We start from the raw sequence: 25,464 nt of genomic DNA, 5'->3' as shown, positions 1-25,464 counted from the left end.
CTTTTTTATCCTCTGTGTTTTTGTAAGGACACCCAGCTTACCTGCCCCGGAAGGACTTTGGCTTCAAAAGGCTAATTTGCTCTCTCCCTGCGCAAAGGAATGGTCCCTTCAGTGTTCCAGCAGCTTTTTAAGAGTTACAAATGGCAGATTGGTTACATTGCCAAACGTGTACTGAAGTATTGTGTATAGTTCTGGTCACCATGAAATTAAAGTACCACTCATGCCCCAGAGCCATTGGAGAGTAGAACAATGAGGGGCTCTTCCTTCATGACACGCATAATGTGTTAGGAGGGTTGCATAAAAATGTTAAAGTGCTAGCCTTGAATAACCAGGCGAGATCAAGCTCTTGGCTCCCAGGCTTGACCAGTGCAAGATTTGCCAAGGTCTCGTCACCATCCAATGCGCCCTCTTGTTCTGCTGTACTGACATATCTGAAAGCAGGTTTGCTTTTTCTTGTATACGTCTCAGTTCAAGGCTCCCTTATCCGGTTGTTCCTCAAAGCTCCCTCCTCTGAATCCACTCTTCCCCCTAGTTTGGTGCTATCCGCAAATTTAACTACTTTGCATTGAGACTGTGATTCTAGGTCATTTATGTATAGCAGAAACTGGAGAGGTCGGAGCATGGACGTATGGAGCACCCTGCTGAATACCTCCCCTTGGCCTGTGCTTGCTCCTCATGGTCATCCTCTGCTTCCATCCCTTTAGCTAGTTACTAATCCATGTCTGTAATGTACCACTAATAGCTACTTTAGAATTCTCATAATGTAACCATAAGTTAAAACCTACAGTATATTCAATAGTCTATAGAAGCTGAAGACTTTCTATACTGCATTTTCTATTGACCATGCCATGTTAAATATTGAATGAATGCATAGAGCAAAATAAAGACTAAATGGTTCTGCACAACAGTCTGAATTCAATAACTTTTTCTCATTCATTTTGTTCAAATTTGCAATACCTTTTGGATGTTCTCAGCTGCTCTGTAAGTCACTAGACTTTATGGTATTTTGCATCCTTAAGAGGTAAGTGGCAATTTTGTGAGGTGTACTTCTGCATGGAGCTTTGCTAGAAAGGAATACAGGTTGCAGAATCAGCCCTATGGTGATGTACCCCTATCTACAACCCATATTGCCATCTAGTAAGGTTCCACACCACAGCAGAGTGGAGAATTGAACATGTGTTTGCCAATGTTTTCACCCAGTGTCAGCATCAAGTACTCCCAGGCCAAGATATAGCTCAGCTGAATAAAGAACCCTTCACTCTAAAGCAGAAACAGTGTGAAACACCCCAACAACACAGCACCCTCCCTACTTCAGCAGTGCGAATTATTCCATTTCCCACATCAGCTACCCTTGACACTAGCTTCATTGCGTGAGTTGGCAAACTGTGGGCGATTTCCTGCTGCAAATTTATGTCCATTGGGAATGGGGTTGCCCTAACTTATTTCATTTAGGACCATCTGTAGTTGGCAGAGAGGACATTTTCATCTGCTCAGTTTACAATGAATTTGAAGACTAGTCCCAGAGATAAATGGGCAGTGTGCTAATCCAACACCTTTCCTTAATAGTTATAGTCCCTGGTCATATTTGGGGACAATGTGTATTGAACAAAAATTTAAACATAATATTATTCATTGCAGAAATTGGTACTAAATGGAATAGTTAAAAGAGAGACTTTTATGTCTAAATTAAACTTGCAGATGTCAACAGTAATTTATAGAATGTCAACGTATTAAGGCCAACTGTGGCTAGTTTATTGTCCCCAAGTACAATCAAGACTGCTCAGTCTTAATGCACCAGTGCAGGTTCTGGTGGGTGGCACCAGTTGTGGTGGAAGTGCCTATCTCAAACAGGTGAGTGCTTCATTTAAATATGTGTTTGGGGGTGGGGACAACCTGTATGCTATTTCCCATTGTTCTGGTGTGCAAGAAGGCAGTTTAAATGACACCCATGTGTAATGGGTTGCTAGGCAGTGACAAGTATCCTGGAGTTCAAGGGAAAGCAAACAAAGGTTTTTAGTCATTTGTTAACCATTTTTTTCCTGCTGGCAGTTAGGACCTATTGAGCCTTTAGGCCAGTTGTTGTAAATTAGTCTTTGCCCCAGTACCACTGTTGGCACCAATGTTTACAAATAGAAGAGGACCTATGGAGGGATGACCTGCCAGTACCCAAACACCCATACCTGCAATCAAAGGATGAACATACTTCATTTTGGCAGATGATTAATGCATGCAGAGGCTCCTCTTAATGGAAATGGGGTCAGCAGACCTGATGGCACCATTAAGATGCGGGGTTGCCTGACTAATCATAATGTTGGATGTTTTCTCAGAAGCATGCCAATCACATTATGTCATGCTTACAATGGCACTGCATGAAAGAAGGCATGCCAGAATGATCAAGAGCCACTTTGTCTCTGCTGAGCATTATCTGGCTTTTTGTATTTAACCTGATTATAAATCATAAATTAATGAAAAAATGTTAAAATAAAAGTGGCCACCACTTATCTTAATCTAACATGGAGTTACGCAGTTCTTAGTTCAGTATACAAGTTATGTCACAGCATAGAATTTGATCAGTGGATCTTAGATCTGGTGATAGTGGCAACATAACATTAGCAGTGCAGCAGAGTTGGGTCTGGGGATGGAATTGTGTGCCTGTAGGTAATTTACTTCAAAAAATGATTGCACAATACAGAATTGCATGAGACTCCAACATATGAACTAGTCTTAAGTGCAAGTATTGCAATACAATTTATCCTTAAAATGTTGTTTATTGAAATTCAGTAAGCAGATGATTTTATGATCTACAAATCTATTTATTCTATCACGTTTCCCCCACCACCCTCCAAAAATCTTTCCAGTATCATTGCACTTCAGATTAATGTGCTAATATGCCAAAAGTTTACTTTTGTTTGGATGGATTTTAGGTATAGATGATCATTTTCTTGGAAATTTGCTAAGAATAGTTGACATACAAAAGGAAAATCACGTGCTGCAGCCAACCCAGATGCTTAGTAATGCAGTCAGTGGCCTGTGCTGTGCAGCTTTTGGCATGGGTGGCACTGTGTAAATTCAGTTTTAACTGAGAAGCTTCTATGTATGTTCAAAGCAAGTACAGGCAAACAGACTTGGATTCGCTAAACCTTTCATTACCTCGCTGAATTCACTTCACATTGTCTTTGCAAATATTAATGCACATAAGTCACCGGCTACATTAATGAAGCTTGAGGCAGGATGACGATCGTTAAGTTAATGCTGAGTCAGAGGGTATCAGCAGACTTTCTAGAATAGTTTGGTGATGTCACTCCAGTCTACCTGGCTCTCAATACTGTAATATAGATGACCAACTATAATTAGAGGTTGTGGGGACTGTACTCAGCTGTTGCTCAGATTCATGTGGGCGATAGCACAAAACGGGCGGTATCGCACGGGCGGCCCGTTATACCCCCTGCCCGATATCTCACGGGCTGCCCGGTGTATGCCTCGCCCGGTATTCAGTTCCACTGACTTCAACGGGCGGCTCATGCGATACCGCCCGTTTTGTGCTACCTCCCCAAGATGAGTTTCTAGCCCGCGATTTTATAAACTAAATTACTGTTTAGATTTGTGTTTAGTCCTTTTGCTGCAGATGAAGAAAACCTTTTGGAAGAATCATCCCTTGAAGTTTTATATTACAGGTTTTCAAAACTATTACTACAAATTCTAGTCTGATTTGCATTATTTTATCCAGCTCAAAATACCAACAGTAATCTAGATCTCTATTTATCACATTGTTTTTATGCTAATTATATTATATGAAAGTGACTACTTTTGATACACGCTTAGATGTTTTAATGGAACTTAACTGTGCATTCAGCCACAAATAAAAATAAGGGTTGTGAATTACGTCCCCACTCTTCTAAACATTTAAATTAAGGCCAGATAGGTTTACAAAGTGTTCGGGGGCCCAGCCTTGCAGACAAGGTTTGACACCATACTGGTTTTACCCTCCATGTGCTATCAAACAGAAGCACTGTGAGACGACCCCCTCCAGTGAGTCTCACTCAGCTTCTCTCTAGAGTCAGGTTGGATTTACACGTCCGGTTTAACCTTGGTGCATACTAATGTTAAACTGGCAAACTAAATGCCTCCTTGTACTGTAAATCTGTAATGCAAATCTGTGGAGGGACATGCTATTATTCACCTCCGGAGTCTCCGAAGATCTATTCTTCGTCTCTTCCTCTTCTCATCTACTTGCTGCCCCTTGGCAACATCATCTGCAGACATTTTTCTTCGGGCTTTTCCTGATCAGTTGCTGTAACGTCGCTGGAAACCTCGGATATAAGTATAAAAAGACTTTTGACATATTTCTGTTGTCGACTATTGTAAACTAGAATTTGAGAAACTTAAGACCATATACAGGGATTTAGACAACATGTCCTTAATTCCCACTCAGTCTATGCTACAATGGATGCAGAGCAATACTCTACCAATGGTAAGTAATGGTGACAGTTAACCATATAACCGTGCAAGGTCCCAGGTAATATCGTGTGCCATCACAGTCAGTGAACATTATTCAGTACATGTTAAAATCAAGACTTTCATGGTATCAAACCTGGATATTTTTTAAAAACACCATCTTTAGAGACAAATTTTACAAACCTACACTTGCAAGGTCTGCCACAGCACACTTTGTTTTGAACTGTACTGTGCAGTGTTCCATAATTACTCACTTCCAATATTACTTTGTGAATATGCTACTGTGAAATGGGGAGTGACTGGGAGCAGAACAAATCACTGAAAACACAAAATCTATGTTTATTAAATGTCTTGGCCTGTTAGTTTTAATGTTGTAATGTACTGTGAAGTGGTGCTGCAGAAATATGTATGGAGGCTGCCAAGCGGGTACAGTTTGCAAAGGAATATGAATAAGAAAATAACACAAAGTAACTCATTGTGGAGACTATGTCACCTCTGTGATTCTGAAGAAATTAAATTTAGTACCTGTTAGAAATTAAGTCTACAAAATATAATTTTGCTTTTGTCTGTCTTTTCATATCATTCCCAAAGGGAATTTCACGTTCAATTAATGAACTGCCCAGGCTGAATAGTATAATGGCTATCGACATATGAGTAATAAATTTCATACTGTTCCCTTTACCACCTTCTGCACAATCTTCTGATGTCTTTGTCTATTTGTTACAGTTCATCTTTGAACTGAACACCAATTTTCAGTGTTAGTACAAAACATTGATCCTCCAAAATGAAATCACAGGTACTACATACAGTCTACTCCTTTTAATTCAGTCATTTAATTTGAATTACTGGATAATTTGAACCTTTTTGCGCAAAAATGACTGAGCTGTAACTGCATACATCTTAGAAAGTAAAAATGTAGTTAACAATGTGGAAGATGATTGAAACATAGAAAGGTACTGAAGTTAAAATGGCAAAAAAGTCTTTATTTAGCAACACAAAAAACAGGAAGAATGTTTTTGTGCTGTGATTGTATATTTTGTAAGAGGTGTTTATACCTGATACAACATGGGGGCATTATGATATTTATTGCGTCCAACTACCTTCATTTCCTTATCTGTTAACTGTCATAGTTCTATTCCTTTATATGGTCTTCAGTTCTAACCAGAGAAAAGGACTCAACAATGAATAACAGAAAGTTAATATTGAAATCTTGTATGGGGGATAAGTTAATGCTCAGACTGCCAGTTTTATGTAAAACCTGTGCTTAACCCTCTCAATCTTTGTGAAGCAATGTGACGATGATGTCCGCGTGCGTGCGTGTGTGTGTGTGTGTGTGTGTGTGTGTGTGAGAAATCCTTCAATTGGGAGCCCTGTCATGCCCCCAGTCCATTGAAATCAATGGGTAACACGGTAATGGTAATTCCAGCCATTACTACTTCCTCCTGAGGATGGCGCTGTTACTACTTTTTAAAAAACATAGTAATACAAGAGCACCTGCTATTCTTGGTCATTCCAGAGATGGCGTTATAACTTCTCTCACACCGTTACAACAAACACAGCTACAAGACATAGTTCAACTAACCGTGAGCAATGCCATGGGAGATTGACTAGGAATGTATTAAAATCCTTAAGATGGTAATGCTGTCACACCCTCAATCCATTGAAGTCAATGGGTAATGCAGTAACAGTAATGCTTATTTCCGTAATGCTGCAAAGTTGCTGCAGCAACCATTTTTAAAAAACAAACAGCATTAAAAGAACACCTGTTATTGTTACTCGCTCCAGGGGTGTAGCTGTAAGCTCTCGGCTTGTTACAATAAACACAGCTAACAGCTATACCATTTCCTTCAAATAAATGGGAGCAACGCCACGGGAAATTTACTTGTTATAATTTCTAAATAAGGTTCCTTTTTTGTGAAGATTTAGTGAATGAAATTAGGAGTTATCAACCTCAACTTTTTTTTAAAGTAGCAGTTTTAAAAGTTATTTCTTTCATTTCCACAATTTCTATTTCCATCAATTATACTTTTTTAAGACCAGTTACTGATTTCAATAATTTAATGATCCTGTGTTTTTAAATAACACTAGTGGCACTGTTCATGGAGAAAAATACTGTTTTCAGATGCTTTCGTTTATGTATCCTTTAGCCTTATGTGACAGACTCTTGCTGACACTGTCCCATTGAAGCTCATCTCTAACATAATTTTTAAAAAAATTAAATAAAATCAAATTTTTCTGTGCTAACGAGGTATGAGATCTTTAAAAAGACCTTACAGTAAGACACTGGGATAAATTTTCACCTTGCCGCCCTTGTGTAAATCTGGCGTTGTGGATCGGCTGTCCGTTATAGAAACTGTCTGTCTTTCATTTCCACAATTGAAATGAAAATTGAGTGGTTTCTATAATGGGCGGCCCATCCGCAATGCCAGTTCCTGTGGGAAGTTGAAAATCTACCGTTTCTCTATGTTGAACAAGAATGTAGCTTTCAACAAGGCTGAAGGTACAGCTGTTGTACTCCATAATAGGCTTCTACCTTCTGGTAGATATGCGAAGGCTGGTAACCATGAAAAATGGTAACCATGAAGCTGCTTTGTGATGGCATCCATGGCAACGCAAAGAGGGATTACTTACCTTGATAACGTCTTCACCTTTCATCTATAGAGCATCTTCCACAAACTGTTGGAGTAAGCTGGCACCAAGTCATGTGTCTGGCAAAAAACACAAAGGAAATTACCTCTCTTTAGGGTGCTTGTGACATCACTGGTGCCCTACATGTCTTCCAACTCCTGGACTTGATAAAAGGCAAAGCCTGGCCCCTGGGCTTCAGCTGACTTTTGCTAGATGTGGTAAAACAGCAATCACTTGCATTTATATAGCTCCTGTAAAACGGCATCCTAAAAGGGGCTCTGTTATCATGCAGAAGGTAGGAATAGAATGAGGGGAGCTGACTGACATTGTGGACGTATTTTTGGTCAAGGTTATTGGAAACTCCGAACCAAGCTGCTATGAAATTGGTACAAGTAGAATTTATGTTTCCCTGGTAGAGTGCACACTCTCTCCATATAGGGACACATTCCAGATATCCAAGTCTAGAGATCTGAAGTTGGCAATAACCAAGACTTATGGACTCCTAACTGTGCACATAGTGGGGGAAAGGGGGGTGGGAGATGCACGAGAGATCAGAGGAATGGGGAGTTTGGATGGGGGAAATTACAAAGATAAGGAGGAGCGAGGCCATGAAGGGATTTAGACTCAAGGATGAGAATTTTAAATTTGAGAGATTAGAGGTCCAGGAGCTATTGTAGATCAGCGAAATCATGGGTGTAAGGGGCCTAATGCAGGATAAGTTGCAGTCAGCAAAGCTTTGGATGAGCTGAAATTTACTGAAGGTGGAGAATTGTGGTGGGGGGTTGGGGGGGGGTTGCAGCCAGGAGAGCTTTGGAATATTGGAGTCTGGAAGTACATAAGGCATGGATGAGAGCTTCAGGAGAAGATGGGCTGATGTAGAGGCGGAGGCAGGCAATCAGTCTTCATAGAATGGGATACAGCACAGAAGGAGGTCATTCGGCCCATCGAGCCCGTGCCGGCTCTTTGTAAGAACAATCTGGTTAGTCCCATTCCCCTGTAGCCCTGCAAATTTTTTCCCTTCAAGTTTTATCCATTTCCTTTTTAAAAGCCACGATTGAATCTGCTTTCACCACCCTTTCAGGCAGCGCATTCCAGATCATAACTACTCACTGTGTAAAAAAGCTTTTCCTCATGTCGCCTTTGGTTCTTTTGCCAATCACCTTAAATCTGTCTCCTCTGGTTCTTGACCCTTCTGCCAATGGGAACAGTTTCTCTCTATTTAATTTATCTCAACCCTTCATGATTTTGAACACATATCAAATTTCCTCTCAACCTTCTCTCTAAGGAGAACGGCTCCAGCTTCCCCAGTTTTCCAGTCTATCCACGTTATTGAAGTCCCTCATCCCTGGAACCATTCTAGTAAATCTTTTCTGCATCCTCTCTAAGGCCTTAATATCCTTCCTAAAGTGCAGTGCCCAAAATTGGACACAATACTCCAGTTGTGGCCGAACCAGCGTTTTATAAAGGTTCAACATCCTTGCTTTTGTACTCTATACCTCTATTTATAAAGCCCAAGATCCCGCATGCTTTTTCAACCGCTTTCTCATCCTGTCCTGCCACATTCAAAGATTTGTGCACATATACCCTCAGGTGTCTCTGTTCCTGCACCCCCTTTAGAATTGTACCATTTAGTTTATATTGCCTCTCCTCGCTCTTCCTGTCAAAATGTACCACTTCGCACTTCTGCGTTAAATTTCATCTGCCATGTGTCCGCTCATTCCACCAGTTTGTTTACATCCTCTTGAAGTCTATTACTATTCTCATTGTTGACTACACTTCCAAGTTTTGTGTCATCTGCAGATTTTGAAATTGTGCCTTGTACACCCAAGTCCAAGTCATTTATATAAAAAAAAGCAGTGGTCCTAGTACCGACCCCTGGGGAACACCACTGTATACATTCCTCCAGACTGAAAAACAACTGTTCACCACTACTCTTCTGATTCCTGTCACTTAGCCAATTTTGTATCCATGCTACCACTGCTCCCTTTATTCCATGGGCTTGAATTTTGATGACAAGCCTATTATGTGTCACTTTATCAAATGCCTTTTGAAAGTCCATATACACAACATCAACCACATTGCCCTCATCAACCATCTGTTACCTCATCAAAAAACTCAATCAAGTTAGTTAAGTTTTTGCAATGAAGACAATATGGGATCAGAGGCTCAGCTTATGCTGAGGTTGCGAACAGTTTGGTTCAGGCTGAGACAGTGGCCAGGGAGGGAGAATGGGATTGGCAGCAAAAGTATAGTGTTTATGGCAGGGGTCGAAGACGATGGCTTCAGTCTTCCCAATAGTTAATGGATGAACTGCAATTTCCTCGAGACTGGATATTGGGCAAGCAGTCTGGAACACAGTGATGCAATTGAGGGGTTGGGAGAGGTGTTAGATTGGTAGAGTTGGCGAGAGCATAACCAGCTAAATCAACAATGGCCTTGAGCACCTGGGATCTGCCTTCCTTAATTAAGTATCTGATTACTCAACCTACCACAGAGACTTGGCTGAGTTCTACTCTTCTGTTGCAAAGCATATGATCTTTGAGCCAACTCTGCCCCAAAGAAGTCACTCTGCGCTTGAGCCCTTGTAAGGCAGACAGCACGTACCACAAATCCTTTACAAGCAGCATAGTTACACCTCCTAACATTGCCACCATCCTCCTAACCAAAGCATGGGCAGACAGCGTATCCCATTCAACACTAGTTTCACTACTGCACAGTGTGGAGTAGTGGAGCTTCAGTAACAGCTACTAGCCTTCCTGCAATCTAATTATGCTAGGCACCAAATCCTGGACTTCTGAGCATGTGCTCTCATACATGGCCTCCAAGTAATGCCTACCAGCAGCTGTCATCCCAAGTCCCAGAGTTTGCTCATTGGCTGTATGATGGGACAGTTTTCAATCTGCTAGCCATCTTGATAGCTAGTTGTCCAAATCCAGAGTTGCACAGCATGTGGAGAAATGGGGAGTGCTAGTGACAGAGATGAGAAAAAATGATGGCTAGGCACAATGGAACTGGACTGCCAAAGATAAGGAGAGATCAGGTCTGAGCAGAAGCCATTATGTGCATGAAAATGAGCACAGAGTAATAAGCCTGAGTTACAAATACAACCATAAGATAACCTATACGTGACCAAGGGTCATTCAAATAGAGCTTAGCAGTTGGAGTCTGAGGCCTGCTTGACGACTGAAAAGTTGAGAGCCTGCTTAGTGGCCAGAAAGACGGGTACTTTATAGTTGGAGTCCAGAGTTCCCCTGGTGTTCACTAAATCAAGGACCTGCTTGGTGGTCAGAAAGAACAGGGTCTGTCCAATGGCTGGTGCCTGGGTATGTATGGAGTACAGGGTCCAGGGTATGTCTGGTGGTTGTGTACTGTGAACATATCCTGCAAAGCCAGTGGGGATGGTGGGTGGGACTGCAATGAGTAGAACATGCTCCTCAGAAAAAAGATGCACATTACCAAGATCTCTGTTTCTCCTTCAGTACACATCCTCCATACCCTTCTGGAAACTTTCAGAGGATTACTGGACTAGGACGAGCAGGTTCTTGTGGGGAACAGAATCCAAATTGAATGAAAGTGCTAGTGTCCAAGAGTAAAACTGTGTGGGCTATTCAAGGTAGCCCCATCAGTGGTAACCTATTTGAGAGAAACTGAGGTTATGGCCATGGCACAATTACAATGAGCCCTTACTGATCGCAAACGTTTAACAGAGTGTGACTACACACTCAAACACCCAATGTGTCCTGTTGGTAGAGGTTTCTGTTGATCAGTAAGATAATAATACAGTATGCATTCCACAATCCACTGGACAACCCACTTAGTCATTGGCTTATCTAAATTCTTGGAGCCATAAGAAACTAAATAACTGACAGATTTGTTGCATCAAATCCATTAGGAAATCTAAGCATTATTGGATAGAATCACTGCTGAGGCTCAGAATTACAAGAAAGATGGTAAAAAAAATTGGTCTATTTCCAGATTTCAATAGAAAAGGGATAACAATAACACCTAGAACTAAAACTTCATGTATTTCTGCAGTCGCACACGATTAGAATGGCAAATCAAGTAAAGCTCTTCGATGACCTGTGCTTGAGACTCACTTAAGTGCAGTCTTGAAACCAGAGACACTAGTTTATCAGCCCCCCATGGTTTATAAAAGTTAATGCAGTCCGGGGGGAGTGGCAGCAAGCCATCCAGCTCACTGGGAAAAGACATAGAAAGTGTGCACACTTAGGAAGTAGAAGACACACACCTACATTTTCACGAGGGGGAAGCATTGGGGTAAAACACATTGAACCCACCTGTACTGCACAATGTTAGGGTGACTAATTTGGCTTATCTGGTACTGTGATGTATCTTGAGAATTAATTTGAGATGAAGCAGAATAAGGTAGTCGTGGCAAATCCCTATGTTGTTTTAATGGGTCTTGATTGAAGGCTGGGGTTAATGGGAGGGATTCTGTTTTTTGGCTAGGTGTTTGGCACATGGGCAAAAGGCTACTTTGTAATGCATGGCACAGGCACTTTTTCTCCCATTGATAAAACACTTAAAAGGTAGTTAGGAAGATGCACACTACACTTTCACAAAGAGGAAGCACCTAAACTAAAGGTGGCATCTATTAGAGCTTGCATTAAGATTCTTGCTGAGTGAATAGTTGCTCTGCAATCATCTCTCCTGGTCAGGGCACTGTTCTGCCACTGGCTGAGGCAGGTTCTCTTGTTCATGTTCCACGGCAATACTCTTTTGCAGAGTGAAGTTTGGTTAAGATACAGCAGGCTACAGTGATCTTGGATACCTTACCTGGGCTTTCCTGAAAGACTTTTCCCAATGGTCTTCTTCAACCTGGCAGCTGCATGTACCTTACTATATCTCTCTTCACCCCTTGCCAGGGCTCCAGTGAAAAGTCTTCGGCCCCTCACAGCCATCCACCCAATCTTCCTGGCCCTTGAAATAATGGTGGCACCCTTCATTGTGGTAAAATAAAAGAATCATGGCAGCTACCATTGCAGCAGGCATTAACGTGAATGGTTCTGTAGCCATGTCCATAGACCAGCTGCATGACTGGAAGTCCTTTCTGTTCATGAATGGGGAGGCATTGGAGGAAATCATGAATGGAAGTCCTGTCTGTTCATCTAGAGGTTGGTATTGGGGGTGGGGGCCATATTGCCACATGGATGTGATTAGTAATGCCCTGTGCTCTGGAAAATCCAGCTAGTTTATAAATGTGCAGGATATTTTTTTGTTACTTGGTATATGGGAAAATTGATAAAATCCCTGGTCCGACCACAAAATGCATCTGTTGCCTGCATTGCTGGGAGATTTGTCCGATATCTCCTGGAAGGAAGCAAAAATATCAAGACAGCTGTTGCTTTGACAGCCTCTGACAGAGCCAGCCCTGTCCTCCAAGTGGTTTCAAGGTCTGGCTGCATGAGACCGCAGAGTTCTGTCATGTTCCCCCAATGAGTCATCGTATCCACGTGCAGATCTTCTCAGATGTGTCCAGACCTTGTTCTGTATACGCAGATGGCGGCACAAGGGTGGCTCCTTCTTGAGTGCCTCAGGTGTAAATCAACTTGCCATGAGCATATCCTCTCAAACTGCTCTTCTTATTTGAGAACTTGCAGAGAGAGTGGTATGTCTACTGGAATACCCAGAGGTGCTATTGAGGCTTTAGCCAATTCGTCCTTTTGGCAATTACTTCCAGACACAAGATGGCTGCAGCTTTAAGAAGATCAAGATTGCTTCAGTTGTGGAAAAAAAAAGCAACAAATAAACATACAAATCACTTGTGGCAACCTGTAACAACCTGAGGAGGAATACCCAACATAATTGAATGGGCCTACCGGCCAGTACCCATTATATCTGGGTGCCGAGCAACTGCAATGCTGTTTAGGCTATCTAGTTGCATTATGGAACCAGAAGGTTTTAAAAATATTTTTGGACCTTAATGAACCTAGCACATGCCAATATTCAGACCCTGTGTGCAGCAGGCCTTTGCGTCTGATAATATGGGTCACACGTGCATAATGTACATCTCACTACTAGCACCACCCATCACATAGTCAGCCCCTACAAGTTGAAGGATTCTGGGAGGACATGAATCCATTATTGATGATCAATATTTTTAACAAACCTTGCAATAGTCAGATAATCAAACAATACCCCACTAGGTCTAAGTGGAGAATCTAGCCTCATAATTGAGAGAGAGAGAACAGTTGAAAGAGGAGGTCTCTCATGATAGTTCCTTTTTTTTCATCTATTTTCTTAACCCTTTCTCATAGCCCCTGGCTTCTGAATTTTTTCAGTCTTTGCTGGGCTAAGTTTTCCATTGGTGTCATGCTTTTCAGTACCTCAAATACTGATGATTGTAACATCAAATTGACTTCCTGCAGGTTTGGTAGATTATGGAGCCCAGATTTTCTGACTAGCAATATTTTAATGCCAGCGTTAATCTGTTTAAAATAAATGAAGGGCTGGGAGCCACATATAAACAATTACAATACAAAACACAGAATGAAAGGAATGCTGAAACAAGATTTTCTACACATTTCCTAGATACATAAACAAATGCAGTATGTATCAAAAGTTTAGCAATAAGAAGTCCACAGAGGAGCAGGCAGTGGGGAGACTATCAGTTTTGTTGTTCCTGTAAATGTCACAGTTTCTGTAAATTTGATACTTCCTGTAATACTTTCCCCATCCCACTTTGTTGCTAACACCCCCATTGATATAAAACAGTGTATTCTTTGACTTACTATGAGCAATGTCGTGGCAGATTTTAAAAAGAGAATCAGTTGACAGCAAATAGTCTCTATAATTCAGTATTTTATCTTATGAGAACCATTATGAGTCTGCCTTATTGTGATAAAGTAATCAGCCTGACCTGGATAAAGAGGACCAACAACTGAAGGCACAGCATTTTTTTTTGTTTTACACCTTCTTCATGTGCAGAGGTACCCAAAGGGTTACATTGATAGTTGCTGGTACCCCAGGAACTTAGTGTACAATGGTTGGCTTTTAGGAGATCAGGCCCCTGCCGCCTTCAGAATTAATTCAGAGCACATCTTTAGCATGCTGAAGTAATGGTTCCGCTTTTTGGACCAAGCAGAGTGGTGATTCAATTTAGTTTGGCTAAGGTGAGCTATGTGCTGCACACTACGCAGTTTCACAATGCAAAGAGCTGTCGGTATGCAGGTGGCTGAGGATGACCACAGATCTGAAGGCCCCAGCCTGAGGATGAAGAGGCTGCATATTTGGAGGTAGCAGATGTTCAAATATCCTGAGTGGTGTGAAATACCGTTGACAAAATTTGGTATTTTTGATCATTTTACCATAGGAAAGATTAGAAAATTAGTTACATTTAAGTGTGTTTTAAATTAAAATGTATGCACACCGGTTTAAAATTCTCTTTATAGCCATTTACTGCAACCACTGAGACAGAAGGGTTTATATGTTAATGAGCCAGGCACTGGAGATGTGTTCCACAATGACTGGGCGATAGTTAATTCTTTACCTTGTTTTAGATTTCCTACAAATGTTCACACCTATTATCATTGGGACAACCATATACATTTGAGCCCAGCATGATGTGTCTGCCAAGAATCCACTCTTGGGGCAGGGGGAAGCAGCTGTTTTTTTGACATACCTGTTGGCAAATGACTGAATGGGGAAGAATTTGGAGCAACCACCCCCCTCCCGATTCCTTGTGCTCAGAAGTAACGAAAGGAGAAAAAAACAAACCCATATTCAAGGTCAGGGGGAATGTTCTGCTAAGAGAAAGATAAGAAAAGCCTCGGTAGTTTATTGTAAGATTACTGCCAACCAAACCTCTGTAGACCTTCAGCAGTTTCAATGCTAGGACAGACTAAAACTAATTGTAGTTAGCTTACTACCGGGAACAGGACTGTGTGGTTTAATGGGCAGAAATTACTCACATGTGAACGCCGTTCCTCAATGGTGTCCTCTGTCTCCGCCGGCGAATCGAAGGAGCAAGTTCACGCATTTGCACATGCGCACTAAAACCCGGAAATCGTGAACTTTCTCCTATCAGTTCACCGGCGATTTGACAGCTGCGAATTAAAGGGGAATCGCACGCTACAATCATGGAAATCACAGAAAAATCGTAAACTTGCCCATCTGCCCAGCTGGAACATAACTACGTATGCCACCAAAAGGTACGCTGAAAAATACCAGCTCTACACTACTTTTTAAAAGCATGGTGACTCTTAATGACTGCCAAACAACTAAAAACTAAATTTTAAAAATGTGGAGCCTCATATTGCTCCTTATTGTAATATTTTTTGTCATTAAAATTTTTTTTTAAAATTAACATTTTTTTGTTTACTTTTCACTTTGTCTCTTTAATTAAATTACTTCTTTGGCTTTTTATTAAAAAAAGTAAAATTTTTGTTTTCAATGACTTGCAGAATATTACTTCAAGTGAATGAACTTTGCATGCCTGCTTGTGGGCGTGACTTCTCTTCCTGACAGATTCTGTGGGCATGTCTTCCATTCTCACAGACATTTCCCATGCAAATCAACCCACGCTATTCACAGGTTGGGTTGATGTTGCACATTTTTTGAAAACTTCCAAATCATGCAAGTCTACGCCACGGAGCCCGCAGTGAGTAAATTCGTACATTTAGTTCGCAGGAGCTGCTGCGAACGTTGCCACGCCGCTCTGAGCATGTTCCAGCTCGTTATTTTTCTTAATCACAAAGAAAGGTCTGAAGTTAAATAACTGTTACTTTGTACTTTCACTTGCTGTCTAAAATAAAGCTGCATAACGATCCATATTTGGTTCTGTCTCACTTTGTGTTATCAGTCCGCCTACTGAAAGATTGGAGAAGCGCAGGTGAGCGCCCGTGTGAAAGACACAATATAAATTTCCGATCACAAGGAAGTACTATTGTTATATCCCTGGGTTACGCTACCATGTGTTTAAATATTGGACAGTACAGGCACATTCTTGAATGTAAAATGCGGGGACCACTTACAGGAGTGACCAATACCACTGAACCTGAGCTAAGGCTGATCTGAAATCTGTAATATCCCTCATTGCCAACTACTGACAGTGAAGGTTGGCTTTCGGCACTGTGCAGCTGTGCTTCACCAATCAAATCTAAAGCTTTCCGATCCAGACTTGGAAAATCATGAACTGGACTGACACTGGAAATTCTAATTTCCAATATTCAGTAATACTACTGAAAGGGGGAAATAGCAGCCCTGGGCTACACTAACTCAGGAGGGCAGAGAGCAAAAAACGCAGATTACAGTTTATAAAGGATGCAGTCTGCTAATAGAAACTGTCGTCAGTCTGTTTGAACAAGCAAACAGTGTTGGAAAAAGTCCAACCTGTAACACAGTCTCCAGAAATGAAGTCTGATCAACTTTACTTCAGCCGATGACAATAACTGAGCCTCTTTGTCACTGGACTGTGGGGAAGAGTTGGCTGAGATAAGATGGTCACAGCGCTTTGTATCCTTAAGTATATTCAAGGCTCATATAGATAGATTTTTGGACTCTATGGGGATCGGGCAGGAAAGTGGAGTTGAGGTCGAAGATCAGCCATGATCTGATTGAATGGCGGAGCAGGCTTGAGGGGCCATATGGCCTACTCCTGCTCCTATTCCTTATGTCCTAATGTACTGACTTTACTAACTTGTAATACCTTGATTACAGTGATTGGTTGAAACCAGTCTGAAGCAGGATCTGCAACTATGCCTTTTCCTGAACTACTTTATCTAAGACTCTCCACTTTATTGAACATAGTTTAAAATTCTATCTTGAAATTGAACAAAGCAGCACAATGAAGAGCAAAGCAGAACACCTGTGTCTTTAGGACGTGGACTTGGTTAACATTAAGGATTTTCTGGTCACTTCAGGTACTAAATCCTGACATCCTTTTGCTTCTTGTGCTTGGTGATATATAAATAAATCACAAGCCATCACATTTCAATCCAATTATCCCCAACTGGCTCACATTATGTGTGGTCTACAGAATTGTTACTTAAATATCTGTAATTCCCTGCCTAAGTTTTATCAAGTCAGGCTCCTGGTTAAAGCACATGAATTTTTTTGATGGCACAACCTAAACCATGTCTTGATGGATTAGCTGCTGATCAAAAGTTTAAAGGATATATCAGTTATCAAAAACATCAATGTAGGACTGGAGGAATCATTTTTCACATTGCAGACCATATTATAATTTGATGTGAGCTCTTTCTCACTATGTTAACAACCAAAGGCAGATCAGGAGTATACCTATAGTTCTAGTTTGCAAGTATAGATTTCCAAATGTGATATTCTTTTTGTATCCTCAAGCAAGCCCAAACTAACTTCATTCTATTAACTCCACTGCCATGCTTCACTCAAACTCTAATACATAAGTAAACTTAATGGAAGTATGCAGTAAACTATACTTAATAGTTATCATTGTTTCACAAAGAATCTTTATCATTCCTATTATCTTAAAAGACCCAAACTTGGACTCTTGTGCACACTGATACTAAATCACATGCTAAATACCCTGCATCAGTGTGAGTAAAGCTTATGTGTATTTAAAGTAACAAAAATCACTCAAAATAAAGCATATGAAGGACCAGACAGGATTCTCTCTAGCAGTTTGAGACACTACACTAGCAAATCTACAAGTCTGCTCCAATTTGATATCAAACTATGGATGTTACTCTTAAACCATTGATTCTCATAATTCATTTATTTGTCACAGAAGGCACCATTCCTGAGGACTAGAAAATTATAAACCCTGTTCCAACTCATAAATCTGTTAATACAGATGCTCCAAATAATTATAGACTGATATTCATTCCTTCCACCACCTTTGAACTCCTATAACAAAGTGTGCATGACAATTTTAATGTCTGCTCAAGGTCTGATGTACGATAGTCCATTTTGGGTTTGCATGTGCTAGATCTGTTACCACTGGACTTGAATTGCTGGTTTAAAGAAAATTATGGTGTAGTTAACCACAGAACACTAAGTAAATTGGAATGAATTGGTCTCTCTGGATTACTCTGCATAGTTCCACAATTACGTTTGTGACCACAAAGATTACTGCTCAGAAATGGTGAATCAGATCCAGAGAGTCTTTGGGGATTCCCCATCTGTTTATATTTGGCCTTAGTTGTTTTTGATTTACATCAGTGACCCTCCCTGATGTATATTCTGGTTGAATTTTTTAGTATGTAGATGATCCTGTTCTACTACTTCCCATAAATTACTAACAAAAGCCATCAACAGTCAGTTTAGGCCTACTGAATAGGGGGATTTTAAGTCCTTCCACCCGGCGCAAACTGTGTACAATGGGAGTTAAAATTGAGCAGCTCTTTTTCCCGTTTCAATACCGCCCAACAGCAATTTTAACGCTGGGCGGTTGAGGTGCCCCCCACCCCCCCCACCGAGTCAGACAGACGTCTCATTAATATATGTTAATCGGTGTCCTAACACTCAGGACCCCAAGGCAATTTTATCTTGTAGATTTGCTAGTCTGGTGTCTCAAACTTCTGGAGAGAATACTGTCAAGTCATCTATATATAAGTTGTGGGCACTGCTTTATTTCGCTCTGACCAGTGAAACCTGCTGGACGCCTAGCGAAGGCCTGAAAAGGTATAAAAAAACTTTTCTTTGTCAGGCCAGGAGAAACAGGAGTGCTGTTCCAGGCCCCACAAGGTAAGTCTGTGCCTCAGCCACACTGGGCTTCCCCCATACCTGCATAACCCTCCCCCCCCCCCCCCCACCCCACCACCAGGGTATTGGATAAATATTTTTAAAAGAAAAATTTAAAAGGTTATGGGGAAAGGGCAATGATGTGGGATTTTGTGAATAGCTCTTTTCGAAGGAGGGTCGAATGGCCTATGATGTAAAATTCTATGAGGCTGGTTCTAAAGAGTGACACCTCTTCTGTGCTTTTTTTTCTGGGTCTTAGAAAGTGAAAAGAAGTTAGAAAACTTCCTGGTTTTTGAAATTCCCAATTTATGCTATTGGTTGGTTTCATAAGTAGGAGGGTGAGAAAGGTGACCAGAACGACCAGTACCCTGCTCCTCTACTACTGCTTCCTTCCACCATTTTTGTATTATCTCTCCTGGACAAAAGATTTGAATTTCCAACATTCTGTTTTAAGAAAAAGGTATAGATTAAGGTATATATCAGATAGAAATGAAGTAAAAAATGGAGGAGAGAGAATAGGTTAGGAAAAACAGCACAAGCTGAAGAAAGGTGTTTGATTTATTTTAAATTGATTTCTTTTACTGCTTATTTTAGTTGTACAGCGTCAATATTGCAGTAATAAAGCTACTCCTGACTTTTGAATAGTTATTACTGTAATGTTAGGATTTGTTTCAGTTTCACAGTGTGTGAGCTGAAAACTTAAAAATGGGTAACCCAGGGAGACTGGAATTTCTCAACAGCTGTATGCAGGCTACGGGGAGTTCTACACAACGTCTGTCCCCAGGATGCCACTGATTAACAGTTTTAAGGTTTAAAAAAACCCGGCAACAAGGGTGGTTGAGAAACATTGATAGGAATATGACCAGAAATTACACCATAATATTATCATGCTTAATGTGTTAATAAAAAATAGGTTTGCGGGCTGTTTTAGCAGAGGTGTTACATCCCCTTTAAAACAGTGAACAAAGCAATTTTACACAAATGAGGGAAGTGCTCATATGATAATACCACACAGGGTAGTTCCTAGCTTAAAGATATGTCCCGTTCTAACACTTAGGATTGAGTGGCAAATGGAAGCCTTGCACCGTCCCTTTAACTTTAAATGTACTGGATCAAACCAAATACATTTTGCCCATTGTCTGTTATAAGTTATAACACAAATGCAAAAATTGTTTGTTGAAATTATCAGTCTAAAATAAAATATTTCAACTGAAAGATGGTTTTAACTGTTATTGCAATAAACGGTAGGTTCAAATACCTTTTATTTTTTTTTCAGTTTGCAAAAGTTGTATTGTTCAACATTTTGAAGACACAAACGACTGTCCAAAATGTGGAATTCAAGTTCATGAAACTAACCCATTGGAAATGCTAAGGTACGTTTCAGTTATAAAATATATTGTGATTCTAAGAAGTTTTTTAAAAATAGAGAAATCAAGAACCTCACCAAGGTTGAAAAACATATAAAAGAGAAGGCAAGGTCAAATAGAGATTACTTGATACATAGCTTGAAGACTATATGAGGAAGAAAAGGCTGAGGGATGTAAGGAGTTCCACAGTTTTCAAGTCCTGGGAAAGAATGCGGTATAGCAGAAGATTGTGACATGAGGCTTAGTTTCAACACAGTGAGCATGTAGAGACGAAGACGAGATTGTAGGGCAGTATATTTGGAGATTAGAAGGAACATGAAAGTTCAGAGGTGCACTGCCCTTAGTATTATTGATAAAACAGAGAGACATAAATAAAGTTTCTAAAGAGAGAGGTTCGAGGCCAAAGGTCAGAGGGATCAGTCACAAGCTTTCTCTTGTGTCCTGTTCAGGAGTGTGTGAGGTGCTAGAAGAGCTTCCCCAAGTATGGGGGCAGTATTCAAGTGTTATGAGTTGAGTTATTAAGGGAAAAAGAAGTGTAATGTGAAAGAGGAAGCCAAATTTCTTAGAGGCAGCTTTAGTAATGAAGGAGATGTTGGAGTTCCATTTGAGGTCTAAGATTTGATGGTGTAGAAGGATTGAGGGTGGAACATCGATCGTCAAGTGCTGGTCGCTGTTGGTCAAGCTTGTGAAAGACACAAAGAAACTGTGTCTTTGCAGAATTGAAAGAAATAAGATTTTCATTGCTCCATTAAAGAACATGGAAGAAATGAAGATGTAGTGACTGGTGAGAAAATTGGACGTTGTGTGCACTGAGGTCAGGAAGTCTGAAGGTAGTTATAGTGTAATCATCAGCAGAAGAGTAGATAAGGTTGTATGATGAGAGAAAAAGGTTATTGATATGAAGAAGCAGAGAAGGAACAGAGGCACTGAAATTTATAACACAGAGATAAGCCACTTAGGCCCATCGTATCTGTGCCGGCTCTTTGCTAGAATAATCCAAAACTAATCCCACTGCTCCAATCTTTCCCCATGGCCTTGTATCTACCTCTGCTTCAAATGTTTATCTTCTGTTCCTTTAAATGATGCAGTGGTCTCTATCTCAGTTGTTCCCTGTGGCAAAGCATGTCATGCTCCAGCAACTGTATAATCAAACTTCTCCTCACTCCATTAATGATAATTATAACTCCCCAACCATAACAAATAGTCTTACCCTGATTACCCTATCAAAAACTCTCATAATTTTAAAAACCTCTATTAAATCTCCTCTCAGCCTCTCGGCTCCAATGGAAATAGTCCTGGTAGCTCAAGTCTCTACTCATAACTCTAGTTTTTCATACTTGGTATTAACCTACATAATCTGCACTGTACACTTGTATAGCTGTAACGTCTTTTCTGTAATAGGGTACCCAAACTGCACTAACTGTCAACTTAGCACTGGCTGTACAAATGCATCATATTCTCTTTTCTCCTGTACTCCACGTCCCTATTTATAAAATGCAATTAGCATTTTTAAAAATCGCATAATGAACCTGCAGTCCCTCTTTTAAGGAATATGTATGTGACCCCTAATTTTCTCTGTTCTGCAATATCCTTCAGCATCTTTCTATTGAATGTATTCTCCCATTCCTTGTTTTTTGTCCCAAAATGCATTACCTTACACTTCTCTCCACATTAAATTACATCTGTCCATTCTATATCCTCCTGAAATGTTTTACGGTTCTCTTCCCAAACTCCCAATTTATGTGTCATCACCAAATTTTGATATTGTGCTCCCTATACCCATGTCCAAATAACTTACATATTTGAAAACAAAAGTAGATCCAGCACTGATCCCTGGGGTATACTACTTCCAACCTTTCTCAAACCAATGCCAATTAACGTTAACCCTCTGTTTCCTGTCAATCAACAAATTTTCTATCCATGCTGCTACATTTCCTCTTGTACCATTTGACTGATTTTTGTAACAAGTCTCTGAAATCCATCTACTGCATTCCCTTTACCTATCCAATCAGGACTTCTTCAAAAACCTTTACTTCCGTTAGCCCTCATTTTATCATATGTCTCCCTTTTAAGTTTCAGTTTATTTTAGACTCTATTTATTCATGAAACTCTATCCTTTGATGCATCCCTTTGGACTTAGACAAATATATCTATTTTGTAGACTTGCTTTTAACAGATCCATGTTGGCTTTCCTTGATTATCCCATTTATATCTAAATGCTCACTAATTTGATCGTGAATTATATGGATTCTAAGAATTTGCCTGCATCTGACATTAGACTAACTGCTCTGTTTATCCTGGTTTATCCCTCTTGCCCTTTTTAAACAGAGGTTTATGTTGGTTACTCTCCAGCACAATTTCATATCAAAGGAGAATTGGAAAATTGCAGTAGAGCCTCTGCTATCTGCTCTGATTTCTTTCAGCAGCCTAGGGTGCATGCCTTCAGCTCCTACCCTCTCTTTCAATATTATTTTACTTTTAATATGCTGATGAAAGCCCTTACTATTTCTATTTATATTATCTGCTAGCCTTTTTTGCATATTTCTTTTAGTCCTAATTTTTTTTCACCTTCCACTATACTTTCTATATTCATGATTTTTTTTAGTTCTGTTAGTATGTCTCCCTTTTAAGTTTCAGTTTGTTCTAGACTATTTGTTCACGAAACTCTATCGTTTGATACATCCCTTTGGTCTTATACAAATATATCTATTTTGTACTTTATCCATCTCATATCTGAAGAATCCCCACTGCTGATCATCATCCTATTTGCTAACTTTTCTGACGAGTTAATTTGAGCCAGATCCCTTCTTATCTCACTGATAAGCCCTGGAAACCCCCGAGTTAATGGAAAAAGTCAGATGACGAGCCATCAATGGAAGCATAAGTACTGTAATTTGAGAGGAATCTAGATAGCCATGAATGTAACTTTGGCGGGACACCAAATGACAGTAACTTGTTCAGAAGTGTAAGGTGCCAGACCTTCAGAGGCTTTGGAGCTGTCCAGGCAATGGCAGATGATCCACTGAAGTGTTTAAGAGAAGAAATCCAGAGTGTGTTACATAGAAAGAAGAGCATCAGTGGAATGGCTGTGTTGTGAACCATTTATGGGTTAGGCCAGAACTTTCAAGGTAATAATTTGACAGTTAATGCCAGCTTCTATAGACTTAGAAATTCCAATGCAAGAGCGATAGGGCTGTAATTAGAAGAGTATGAAGAACTACCTTTCTTAGAGTGAACAGGAAAAGGACTGTGAGGGTAAGAGAGATTGAAGAGATAACATAGGATATGTGGTAAGTTTGGATGAATGCACTTTGAGAATATGGGAGGAATGCCACCAGAACCAGAGATCTTATTGGAGTTCAGAGTCTGGAGAATGTGACAGACTTCATAGGGATAAAACTACATGAGTCATAATGGTCAAACAGAATGAAACTATGGTGCAACGCTCTTTACCAAGATCACTGAGATTAGAGAAGGAAATGACCAAAAAAGATCAGCTTTCTCTTTAGGAGAGCTAGCAGCTGTACCATCAGGTTGGAAGAGGAGTGTAAACAAAGTTACGGGAGACGGCTTTGTTAAGGGACCAGAAGGAACAGTTGGAGGGAAGTGAAACAGCAGATGATACTCTTTTTCTATTGTGTTTAGGAGCTCCAATAATGGATTTACAAAATTGCAAATAGCGATAGAATTGGTTTGGATGCTTCAAACTGATCAAGATGCCAGTTGTGATAGACAAAATTTTATGAGAGATAGCAGAGATTTGGTGTCATTGAATCAAATGTAGTACCAGATCTGACGGAGGTAGTGGGGGGTGGGGAATGAGGTATGAAATCTTCCATGCCAGTTAGAATAGTGTCAGTTATTTAACTGGCACAGATGGAGAGTCAGAAGGGTGAAATCAGTAGTTGGACCAGGGAAAGACAACAAAGAATTCTTGAGGAACCATTCCAGTTGGCTGACTTACGGGGAACATTTTACAATTTAATACTTCTGGCACAGAACTTTTGGGAATTCAAATGTGGAGGTCTGCCTGATTCACGGTCCACACGATTTTTAATCCATAATTTAATGAACTTTAGAGCCCAGTAGTAGGAGACAGATACTGTGGAAGAGTTAAGATTGGAGCTGAAGGAAGGTCTACAGTATTAATTCATTACTGGGTGATTAAGGTGGTAATGGAATAAATGCCATATTAGTGTAGTAGCTGCTTTAGAATTAATTAGAATATGTTGATTTTTCAGTTTAGACCGTAATAAATGGTCTTAAAAATTTGAATGATGATATAATAGTCACATTTTCAATTTTTATTTAAAAAGGAACTTTTTATTATCTCCATGTTGGGTCTCTTATGCTGTTTTAAACTACCAATTTGGCATTAGATTTGCACTCGTTTCTGGGGCATAGGCATACAGTTTTCACTACAATTGGTGCTCCTGTTTCACTTTTTGTCAGACCCTGGAAAAAAAACAAGAATCTGACTGCTCATTTACATTGAGAGTCAGTTCTACTTTAATACAGTTTACTCCACTTAATTCAAAATAGTTTTTCCCTTGAAAAAAAAAGTAATTATCCAGTAGATCAAATTAAGCATTTTAAGTAAAGCATCACAGAATGCATCTTTTGTACATTATCAATTCAAATTAATAGATAATTTGCATGAAGCAACTTTGAATTAAAAGGAGTAGACAATGGTTGGAATTATCATAGCATGACTAATCTGTATTCAACGTGGTAATTGATGTCAATCTGATTTCCCCCCACCCTCCTCAGAATACACACATAACAGGCTTAAGGTTAAGTGAGTGTGCAGTTGGGTGCCATGAGCCAGCACACTGTCCACTGTGGTTCCTGCATGTGTAGTGGCTTTGTGAGCTTCAAAATCAAATGGAGTGTCTGCCAGGGTGGCCCAGTGAGTGCAAGTTGGAAAGTATTATTTATTGCTATTTGACTTGCAGAGTGCTTTCACTGTTATGCTGCTTCACTTACAGCTTCACATCAGCTTAAAAGGCAGCTGTACAGTGTAATATTTCAGAATCTACAGGAAATTATTCTTTGTGAGTTGCAGATTTATATTTTAAGATGGCAATCCTTTGATATATTAGTAATCAGAAATCAGTACTCCTTTTTCTGTATGTCTTTTCATACTTTAGAAATGGATTGTACATTGGATTGTGATATCACTGGAATATAACATTCAATTCAATTCAGAGAATTCAGTTGTTTGTATTCCACAGAGCACACTGACTTAGAATTCAACTTCCAAAATGAGACCCGCCCAAATGGCAGGGAGGAAGCCATCAGGAAGTCTTGAGGATCTCAACACACAGTGCAA

At 40.1% G+C, this 25,464-nt stretch overlaps 1 protein-coding gene across 5 annotated transcripts in view; it reads left to right on the top strand.

Moving 5' to 3' along the window:
- pcgf5b (polycomb group ring finger 5b) overlaps positions 1-25,464 on the top strand; it is a 128,549-nt gene that overhangs the window by 43,594 nt on the left and 59,491 nt on the right. For all 5 annotated transcript variants that reach the window (XM_068002485.1, XM_068002480.1, XM_068002484.1 and 2 more), the window contains exon 3: positions 20,042-20,138. In XM_068002485.1, the coding sequence (XP_067858586.1) occupies positions 20,042-20,138 (97 nt within the window). The remainder of the gene's footprint in view (positions 1-20,041; positions 20,139-25,464) is intronic.

The sequence above is a fragment of the Heptranchias perlo genome, chromosome 21, assembly GCF_035084215.1.
Source record: "Heptranchias perlo isolate sHepPer1 chromosome 21, sHepPer1.hap1, whole genome shotgun sequence".
Taxonomy (NCBI): domain Eukaryota; kingdom Metazoa; phylum Chordata; class Chondrichthyes; order Hexanchiformes; family Hexanchidae; genus Heptranchias; species Heptranchias perlo.
Note: the sequence above shows the minus strand (reverse complement) of the source record. Positions and strands in the feature narration are given on the sequence as shown.